Source organism: Phalacrocorax carbo, chromosome 7, assembly GCF_963921805.1.
Source record: "Phalacrocorax carbo chromosome 7, bPhaCar2.1, whole genome shotgun sequence".
NCBI classification, from domain to species: Eukaryota; Metazoa; Chordata; class Aves; order Suliformes; family Phalacrocoracidae; genus Phalacrocorax; species Phalacrocorax carbo.
In genome coordinates, this window is record NC_087519.1 from 44392402 (window position 1) to 44403833 (window position 11432).

The 11432-nt window shown below is 40.8% G+C and overlaps 1 protein-coding gene across 1 annotated transcript; it reads right to left on the reverse strand.

Annotated features, from left to right (window-relative positions):
• Window positions 1–6732: 6732 nt before the first annotated feature.
• Window positions 6733–10609, reverse strand: MRPL44 (mitochondrial ribosomal protein L44). The gene is made up of 4 exons (XM_064457743.1): window positions 10429–10609; window positions 9586–10054; window positions 8317–8495; window positions 6733–7064 (listed from the first exon to the last, which is right to left on the reverse strand). Exons 1-4 carry the CDS (start codon window positions 10581–10583, stop codon window positions 6893–6895), a joined length of 975 nt encoding a protein of 324 aa, XP_064313813.1. The 5' UTR covers window positions 10584–10609; the 3' UTR covers window positions 6733–6892.
• Window positions 10610–11432: the final 823 nt, after the last annotated feature.

Sequence of the window (11432 nt, forward strand, 5' to 3'; positions counted from 1 at the left end):
GGTCTTACAGCCAAGCTCCCAGTAGGCAGCTGAAATAACCAGTTAAGAACTGACAAGTTCAAAACTAATCTTTCAGAGAAATAAACCATGAAATAGATTACCTACCTCTGAAACCTGGCAACAATCAACAGTTTTGCTACTGGTCTAGATTTCAATGAGCTTCCACAGCCTGTCTGTTGTTCATGCGGCACACAGACTGAATCACAAACCTCACTTTGACATCATACCTGAAGTCACAGGACACTGAGCGTCAGTGCAGATTCCCAGCAGCTGGAAGAAAAATATGCAATGCCATGGGTCTTGAAGTGAAACTTTATGGATATGCGCATCTAGGGTAGGTTCATCCTAAACTAATAAAAGCAGCAATCGAAGCAATAATGAATTGCCATGTGGGCATCTGCTAAATGCCAATGTGAATGTCTTTTTATTATTTTTTTTTACCTCCAAAGTATTTTCTCTACTTGGCGGATACAGGCTGTTGAACATGTCTGCCTGACTGAAAACATGCTGAAACAGCACCACATCGTATTTGAGATAGAAACATTTAACATATATTTCTACTGCAAAAGAAACATAAAAGCAAAACTGAACTGTACTCTGATATTATAAGCAGGAAATGATAGGTAAACCACTACAGTCTAAAACCATTAGCCCCCTAGTGATGAAAGCCCAATCAAATTACAAAAGTAGTTCTACTAAGCTCATTGCCAGAGTCATTACTTGATGCAGGAAGCCCATGTAATGGAATGAGCAACCTTTGGATACACACTTTTAGATTAGGCAACCATTTTTTCTTCTGATGGCCTATAGAAAAGGTTATTTTGTAAACATTTTCAGTTACTATAAATTGAAATTAAAGGGAATTATTTCCATTAGTGTTCAGCTAGCACTCAGCAAATGAAGCCATTTTCTCTCTGGACTCTTTTCCTCCTTACACGTTCTCTGACATTGGAATTGCTTCTACAAATCATTTTGTTACATTATCATCATAAGCACTGATAATTTTGCCCCTAACTTAGAGGATGAAGCTGTGCCTCCTAGTTCTTTCTACTGAAATTATCATTAGAGCAACGAAATTTCTTTATTGGACCAAGCCAGGACTTTCAGACAAATTATTGCCCTCTGGTGGTGGGAACGCTTCCCCCGGTTAATCCTCTGCGCTTACAGGGCTAATTCTGTGACACCTCCTCAGTTTCATTACTATTTTCTTAATTATGTAGGGTTGCCTCCATGAAGGAGATACTCCACAAGAACAGACTGCAGAATGGCACCCATGAACTCCAATTACTTGAATTTTCTGTCATAGGCTTAGATCCAATGTAGGACAGTAGTGTTGCACTAGTGTGCTTCTTCCAGACTCGAGGAACACATGATTTTCATTCAACTAGGCTTAATTATTTGTTTGATCCGGCAATATGCCCTGCATTGCCTCAAAGATATTTGTCACAAATCTAGATATGTCTCCACAAAACTGTCAGCTCAACATGGCAGGGGGTCTGTTATCACGTACTATGGAAATGGTGGCACCATTCTGTAGAAATGGTCAAATGAGCAAGAGCAGAACATTTTAAAGCTTCCAAACCTAGCAACTTCAGGAACTGACCTCCCACACCAGGCAAAAGTATTTATTTTCTCACTTCTGTAAGGTGGAAAAATTGCCAGCAGCACTTCCCACCACCCCCACCCCCTAAGTGCTAGCCACAGCCTACAGAAAGAGACAAATATACTGGCACTGATGAACCAAAGATTTGATTCAATACTTTCCTAAATATGTGTGAATCATGAAACTATAGAATCTGTTCCCAGAAGTGACGGACTACAGCTAACCATTGTCTCTCTCTACTGAAACAACTTGCGTTAAATACTGTTAAAGGTTATTTGAAGCTGGATATCAAAACATTCTTTCAGAATTTTTTTTTTGCAAGTATGCATGTTTTTAAGTTAGTTATGCTACATAAAAATTTACCACATCATCTGAATGACTATTGAGAATACGGTCTTTTAATAGACACACCCACCTGTTGATGCAATGAAATTTGGTTGCCTGCATAAAGTACCAAAATGAAGTACTTCAAACCAAAATCATGCCTTCAGGACAAAGAGAATTAAACTACAAATGTCAGGTAATGATTAGTCTAAAATATGTTACTCAAGTTATAAAAACAAATGTTGCTCTGATTTATGAAAGCATCCCAATCTAATCAGGGGAAAACATAGCACTGCAGAGCTACTGAGATACCCTATAAAGGGGAACTCTCAAGCACATTTGAAACTCGATGAAATTTTCATCTCATTGAAATTAAATGCAAAATTCTCCCAATGTCAATAAAATTAAGATTTCTTCTGATAAAGAACCCTGGTATAAGAACAAGTGAACACAACTGGCAACTAATACTTACAGAGGTAAAGCATAATTTTTAATTTCCGTATCAGAACAGTGAGGTTCTGTAATTGTCCCCAGCTGGAGCAACAGGAGCAAAATACCTAAGGCTTCTAAAATGGAACTCAGTCTCTCTAGGAAAAGGATCATGACATAGCTATGATGATGACAGATTGTCTTGATGATCCAGGAGGTCCCCGACAGTCGTACAATACCTGGGCTGTGGTAATTCAGATAACATATTTGCACATGAAACTGGAATTTCAAGAGCACAGCCACAAGCATAGCTGCCACAGATTGGCAGAAACATTACACTTATTACACAAAAATAGGAAGGGGTGATAACATTTGCCTTCTCCCTAGAGCTACCCTTTTCCCAAGGACCAGCCCCAGTTTTTAGGTGCACCATGAAGTGCTGCATTACAGTATGACCCAAGATTTAAAGAATCACCGACAGCCCTCAATGCTCTGATTCTGTCAGGCAGATCAGATGTGTTTCCCCTGTGCAACTTTGCACTATGACAGTGGCTATTTACTGACCATTCTATCTTCCTAATTTATCAACAATTTCTTAGACAAGCTGAAACAGTAAACACACAAAACCAGTGCCATTAGATCAGCGGAATCAATTTGAAAAGATAAAAACAATCTGTCCTTAGATGCTTGCTTCTCTACACTAAATGCGTCTCTTTAATATTAAACTTCAAAGCTCAGATGTAAGAGAAACCAAATAGTTTAGAGACTGTTTAAAGTTTACCTCAGCGCTCAGTAAACTTAAGAACAAGAAAAAGTAGGGCTTTTCTAATGTTTCTGTACTGCATCATCCCTTTCCCCCGCCCTACAAAAAAGAATGACAACACATCTTTTGATGTTTTGAATTCTTCATGGCTTTTTATAGCAACATAATACCAGAGCAGCTTATTTAAATTTTTGATTTATCATAAAAACCAGGAGTTTGGTATAAGAAATTTCAATTCAAGCTTTAACTTTTCACCAGCAATTTCAATCTCTGAATTAACATGGAGATAACTGTAAATTGATTGTATTTTAACATCCTGCCTTTAAGTCACAGCCACAATTAACAGAGGAATTATTCCTGAACTTTTTCTTTACTGAACAGCTTGTGACACATGAGCAAAAGCACATACTGGGAACAGAAGTAACTTAATAAAAGAGCATGAAAGCATATTAAGAAGTTTTTCTCCAATTACTTAGCTGGGACCAATACAGTAGAACTTCTTTTACCTTTCTCAAAATCACTCTTAAAACACTTTCAAGAAAAAGACAAAGGATCTAGATGAGAGAAACAGAATAATCTAAGATGATTCACACACCAAATTTATTTAACATTTGGAGTAAAGTCAAGTCTAGACCAAAATCAATAGCAAAACTGCCACTGCTTTTAATGGATTAATGACTAGTAGTGCATTTATTTCATAATTTGACTGATATCTGCGTCTAAGCATATTAGCACACTTATGTGAATTAATACAAAGATCAAGAAGGAAAAGAAAGCTAAAAAAAGGGTTAGCTTATAGCACGGTACTTTTGTCAAAATGAAGCTGTTAGTACACACATGACATCATATTTTAAGTTAGCACAGAAATATTGTTATTTGTGTTCTGGTTTACCAATTATAACTTCACTTAAAAAAAATCTTGATTATGAGATAAGGTTTGAATGAGTTAAGGGAAGGATAAATGCAAATACAGTAACAGAAATGTCTGTATCAGATAAGGTTAAAAGGTAGCATACAGAAAACCATAATCCAAAATGACTCGAGATGATGTTAATGTATTCCAAAATTCCATAAATGCTAAAGAACATGTTTTCTACTCTTAAGTTTACAAATGTAATATTCATAACAATAATCAATGACTTGTTCAATGGGCTGCAAGAATAAACTGTTCTGATTCCTTTCTGTCAATTATCGATACGCTGCTTGATCTATTGTCTTCTCTGAAAAATAAATAAAATGTGATTTTAAGACAGAAACAACCACTGGGAGATGTAAATGCACTTGTACACAGCACCTAGGTCAGAACCAATGCAAGTAGCTTACAAAGTACTTTTCAGACAACAAAACTACCATGGAATTTCATGAACAATGTTTCGAGTAGAAGAAAAGCTGCCATTCTCACCAGAATTTGTAGATACTGATTTCTGTAAATCTAAGACATCTTGTAATGCCACTTAGATATTGTTTATGGCTACTGAATCAGGAAAAAAAAAGGAAGAAAAAAAAGAAGTTATGAATCTGAAATATGTAAGCGATCCCACTACTGCAACAGTAAATCCTTAAATATATGCTTGAGTGCCAGAAATTAAAGCACAGATACTATATAAAATGCTTTTCTGACCTTTCGAAGCTTGAAAGTAGGACACATTTTCTTATAAAGACTCCTTTTTCACTGACACCTCTATGAAGACCCAGTCCTTTCTTTCTATGTCCCCAAACTGTCTTTCCATTTGAACTCAAGACATTCCATACATGTACCACACAATAAATTCGTTTGTGTTACTCATTTTTCTCCCAGCACGCTATTCAGTAATCCATTTCTCCTAGGATTTATGCCCATATTCCAAACTGGAAAGACACTGTAAGCAGATCTTAAATATTCTTTTAAGGTAAACTGCCTGAAAATTGCTTTTTTCTCTCTCTCAAAATACATAAACTTGTATATATATATAAAAAAGTAGGTAGAACAAACTTTGGATGTAAAGAACCCCACCTTTACTATTGTCCTTTTAAAATAGGTAAAGGTAAGAGAAATACCTCATCTGGAAACTAAAAATAGCATGAGTAATTTCTATCCTCTTTTCAGATTTTGCTGTTATTCCCCTGGAATATAGTGACCTTATTGGCTTTGCTTATGTAAGTGATAATAGATTACCTAGCTAGAATTTTTCACTTAAGCAATTTTATGCTAGACTGATCTTTCTGCTCTCTTTTTGATATTCACGCTTTCGTGCATGTGAGCTCTCATGCCAGAACACAGAAGAAAGGTTTCACTTCTATCCAGCCACATAAGCGTTTTATACACACTTAAGGTGTGGGTCACACAAAATACTGAAGACACACACAGATCACAGACAACGAGTTCTTTTGCTTGAATACGCTAACACTGTTTCCATCAAGTAGACCAGAGTCAGAACTCATTCTCACCCCAGGGGCAGCAGGGAATGTCCCACCTGCACTGTACGCCAGATCTGCTTAGAAGCCACAACTGCAGCTGGGGACCTTTCGCTGCTACGTGTCCCTCACATAAATCCATCCTGGGGGACGAAGGCAATGGATGCTTGTTGCTGTGGACAGTAACATCCAACCTGTCTGAACAGCCACCTGCATATTTTTTCTCCCCCAGATTAATGAAGGCACATTTACCTGCTGTCTGTTTTCACCACCAGGGCTCACAATGGGATAAGGAAGGAAACACTTCTTTAACCACCGTCCTACATTCAGCTTCTTCCTTTGAGGGCTCAGTCCCAGTTTGTAACAGATGCTCACTCAGTTTAAAAGGAAATTATTTCAAAAGAGTCACAGCCCTCATGCATCTGTTGTTTTCTGGTACACATACTGAGTTTCTATGACATTTAATAGGAACACGGTACAGGTACCAGAGTTATTCTTAAGTGACCTTCCATGTACTTGGAGTTGCACTGGAAGAGCTACAGCTGGTGCAAACAAAACAAACACTGATTTCACTGAATCAAACACTTCAGTCATGTGACTGCTTAAATTAAGCAGCCAAAAGACAGGAAGAAAATGAAGTATCTGGAATAAACAGGAAAAGTAGCAAAAAGAAAAAAGAAAATCCCATTATTAAATCATGTTCTCCAATTTCTCTGGGTTCAGGCCTTCATGATCCTTATTTTCACTTATTCCTAGTTTTGCAACAGAGAAATTTCTACAAGTTTTAAAATTGAAAATACACCCTCTTCCAGAGTATGCTCCAATAACAGAAACCAATGTGTACGGCAAACAAAATTCGTAATCAAGCAGTAAGACCCCTAGAATGACATCTGCACTTTTTTTTTTTTGAATTGGATCACCAACAGTGTCAGTATCACCAACATCATATTTGATGTTTTCACAGGGTCAAGGACAAACGAATCCAGATGCAATCCACAGACCAATGTTGCATATGTAATTCAACTCATCTTATTAATAATACCCTCAAAACAATCTCCAAGTAAGCATTCATGCAACCTCTCTCTATACAGTGAGATTTTGCCACACCTTATTAAAGAACGGTCTCCTGTGACATATGGGAAAAATTCTCAGCCAAAGGTAAAAAATTCAGAATAAGGGTACTTTTGTTATGTTTAGGAAAATGAGCAAATATTAAACATTGTGCAAAAGGAAAAGACTTTATTTTAATACCATGTTTGATTTGAAAGTTTCAAGCACTAAGATCAGAAAACCAAACTGAATTTTGCTTTCCAAATTACATATATTTTCAGCATGGAAGCCACTAATTCCTAAGAGAAATCAGAAATGTCTTTTATCACCTAGTTACTGCCGATAGCCTTGTCAGCTGCAAATCCCTGTTTGGGTCTCGAGTAATCCCAAGGTCTCCTGTTCTCTGTATACCCATATAGCTTCCGCAGTGCCACGCGGGCAGCTTCTTCCTCTGCAGCAAGCAGCGTTTCACCAGGACCTTCAGCTATAATCTTCTTATCGCTTGGGGGGAAAAAAACAAAAACAAAACATTTTCATCATGAAATCCTGAGCACTGCTCTATGTCATGAATAAGGGTTGCTAGATTTTTTTTTTTCTCTATTGTCTGTGAATACTGAAGGTAATTTCTATATATACACAAATGCAATCATTTCTGTTGGGCTTTCCTGCAACGGTAAGTGATTGTATATTCAGTCGTGGAAACTCAAATCAGAAATGCGTCCATTTCCTGGAAGAACACTATACTGTGTTCATTTAGATTCCTAACATGTCACTGATTCTTTACAGTGTTCAATTTGTTAGCCGTGTTAAAAATATGCAAATTCATTACTCTGATTAGCTTAAATGAAGAAGTGAAATGCTTCTGTCTCTTCTCCTCCCCTGGTAATAAAGCATTTTAAAACTTCTTCAGAAGGATTCACAGAGAAGTTTATTTTATGAAGTATGTTCTCAGCTCTATTTAATCAACATCTCTAGACACTGAACAGGAACAGTTTGTGAAGGGACACCGTGGGTTGCTGAGAAAATATAGTCAAAGTTCCTTTCTTTTATGTAAGATAATAAATCTTTGGAGGCATATAAATCAAAGCATGATAAATCAGAACAAGCTAAGTCAATCTTACCATGCATTTATCTGCAGCTCATTTAGCAAAGCAACAATGTGGGTTTTGGTGCAAGAAGGTCCTGTCCTGCTCCAGAGGAGCAATGTTAGCCCTGGGCAAGAGACCAGGACAAGCACTGACCACACCTGAGACAAGTGCACCAGGGATGACTGGCACTTCCTAAGCCTTGTCTGGATACAGACACTCCTCTTGCCTAGTTTACAGTGCCCATGATTTGAAAATTAAAAAGCTTATCTGGAATATAAAATAAGTCTCTCTTCAACCCCACCTCTCCTGATGTCTATGTCTCTTTACCCTTCTCTAAGCCCTGGATACAGCTGTGGACCCTCTGAAGCCATTGAGTTACAGTCTTTGCAAAGTTCCAACATCAGGTGACCCAGAATATACAGCCAGACTCTCCTGTGCACCCAGCTTAGACTTTGAAGCCCTTTCGTCAGATACTGTCTTTTTATGCATCACCACAGCAAGCTATGGCCAACACTTAAATGGCTGATTTTATAAGGATGTCACTGTGAGGTTTCTTTTCTGTAATAACTTAACCAAACAGCATGAGTAGATAAGCAAAAGATCATCATCTTCCCTCCTCCCCTTTCCCCCAGCTTAAATCCATTTCACTTTAATATTGTACTAACCAGTACAACCCAACAAAGTACAGTGGTAGAACCGTGCTGACTCCCAACTGCCTGGTAATTCTTGGTTCTGGAGAAGAGATATTCCTCTTGGTCAGTTCTTCCACTAGTAAGCCCATAGGATTTACAACTTCCCAGATCTCAAACAGGTCTTTTCCAATGAGTTCAGGAATAAAAAAATCCTAAACAAGAATATTTAGAAGTTACAATTAATGGGAAAGCTAATGAAGGCTCTAGCTTCTGGTGTCTCCTAATAAAAACACAATATGAAGAGGCATTAATACAGTTGACAATAAATCGCTGAGATGAATGATGAAACTGCTCAGCGCTCCATCACAGCTAAGCACAGCTAACCAGTGTCGCTACACATTGCAGCTCTGGTTCCAATTTAGCCCCTGACAGGGTGTGTGCCTTGGGCAAAGTCAGCTGCCCAGACCTCAAGAAGGAGCAGCACCAGCCCAAGACAGGGGTTATAACAATACTTATGCACAGCTCCGAGTACGAGGTAAGCAACTCAGTGCTGCTACCAAGCAAGAAGCTGTACATCAGAAGAGTTCTGCAAACAGGTTGAAGGGAACATGCAAACCCATGGGACTTTTCACCTCTTGGTGAAAAGTTTGGACTGCTCTCTTGCCTGTTAACGGTTACTTGCTCTTGGAGACCTCTTAAGGGGCTTGTATCAGAAATAAGATTTTAACAAATATATCTCCATTTCAAGACTAGAAATAAGTGAAAAGGACAACTAAAAGGACAGTAGCTGCTAAAACTCTTTTGTAACGCTACATTTTAACTGAACATTTTTATGTGAAATACCTTTAGGTGCTTGCACTTCTACATGCAAAGCCTATGAACTGAATGCCTGCTTTATATAAAATGTTAATTTTTTTTAAATTGAAGATATATGTGACCTGACATGGAATAATTTCATTATTTGCTATTATAGTGCATGGAATATAATGCTTTCCCTTGGCAGGTGTCAGCAAATACTGAAATATCACCATTATAAACCCAAAGTATATAAGTTTATATACTTGACCAGCCTGTGCTTCCTAAAGAAAACAAAAAACCCACAACTCCAAAACCCCACCCAACCATCGCCACCAGATCTCATTGTCAAATTGTCTTGTTACAGGTATTACCAAACTTCTGCCAATCTCTGGCCATCAAGGTATAAGAAAATATTGGGGGGTTTTTGCCTTCTTTTCCCCTGTAACTTCTGAGACCCTTAGATGTTGTTTTCGTCAGTACAAAAACATATAAGTAATGACTTACCCTGACAAAGATCCCCGTTTTCTCAGGCCCACTGCTATTGAGCAAGGCTCCTATTACAGCAAAGAACGTCCTCTGTAACACATTTGGTGGAACAGGAAACTCTTTGCAAAGCGTCAGGTCCTGTATAGACAGGTTTTGAGCCACATAAGAAACAAGTTCCTGACTGGTAAGAAAATCAACGAGTGCTCCTATCCCCTTTGCAGGCAAAGCTGGGTAGGCACCTTCAAAGCACTGCGTCAGGTAAGAACGTGAAAAAGACATCCCTTGTTCAGCAAGTTTACTGTTATCTTGTAGATTAAGAGCAGCTGCTTCTTTGTCTAGCCCAAGTTCTTGGCGTCTTGCCTCTTCACTTTCAACATAACAAGAATTAACAAATGCAGTCTTGAGAAGATCCAAAGAAAAATTTTCATGTAGCCGGTGGCTGAAAGCTTGTATCTCTGCCTGGTAATCCCAGTTGGGCTTCTCCGATCTACAGGCATGGAAAACAGATTCAAAAACAGAACAAGGAGTTACCCGTACTGCAAGCATCGTGCCTTTCAGATGACTGAAAGGAAATGAAAAACTAAATTGGCTTTGAAGATCAAAACTGGTGTTTAAAAACCCTAGCGCCAAGCACTGCTTGCCTGCCACAGGACTGGCCCCTGCCACGGTCAGAGACGCGGCTACGCTGACCTCCGGGGCTAAAAACATTCTGCTCCGAAAGGCGACGTGGTGTTTAAACGCTTTGATTTTACCTATTTGTCAGCCTGTTGCGCTCCCCCTCTCCCCCCGAGCCCCGCCGACACCGCCACCGCCCTCACCCGCCGCCGCCCGCCCTCTCCTGAGGGCCGGGCCGGCTCTCACCGCCGCTGGGGGGGCGCCTCTAGCCGCTGCTGCTCCAGGTAGGCGCGGAGCCACCGCTTCTTTTCGTGGGGCGGCGCGGTGCTGAGGGCAACCCGCCCGGTCCCGGTCCCGGTCCGCAGCCACTGCGAGGCCCGCCACAGCAGCCGGGCGGCCATGACGGAGGAAGGCCCCGTCCCCTGTCCCCCCCGGAAGCACGGCCCCCGCTCCGCTAGTTCCGGGCGGAAGCGTTCCTGGCCGGGGACAGCGGCGGCGGACCAGCTCCGTCCCGCCGCCGGGGCGGGTTCCTGCCGCCGCTCGGGGCGGGGCCGCGGGGCCGCCGTGGGCGCAGCCGCGTTGGGCTGTGCGAGCCCGCAGCTCCCCCGCCCCGCCCGTCACCAGGAGCTCGGCCCCCGCAGGGCGCGGTGCGAGATGTTTTTAAAATCTGCTCTTTGTTACTTGGGTTTCATTTCCACTTGCAAGGCAAAGTCTTCCTTAAAAGAAGCTTTATTTCTTCCTGTTACCCATACAGCTCTCAAATCTCTAATCTGTAACCTTCTTTTGCATCATCAGAGTTCATACAGTACACCTTTAGCTTAAAGGTCGTGGTATAAACGCCAATACAGGAAAGGTGCAAAGTGGGCCCCTTCCCTTTGTGTCTCCATCCCCTAGAAGACAAAGGTGCGCACTTTCACAGTGAGAAATCGTGCACAGTGAGTGCCCTAAATAGCCAGTGGAGTCACGTAACAGTGAACAACGCTTAATATACGCAACAGAAAAGCGCAAGGAAGCATGCGCAGCAGCCTTATCAATAGTGCAACAGCCCGTGACACCGGGTATGCGCCCTGTTTTAACTTGAGAGCACATGGAACAGACGAGAGCAGCATTCCTTAACCAGGCACTCACAGCCAACGTTACCAAAATCCGCAGGGCTCCACATACTGATGCTCCCTGATCAGCCCATCCTTACCAGGGCACAGCTCCACCGCCGCCAAAGCCGAGCGTGCAGCCACCGGGTGTCCAGGCAT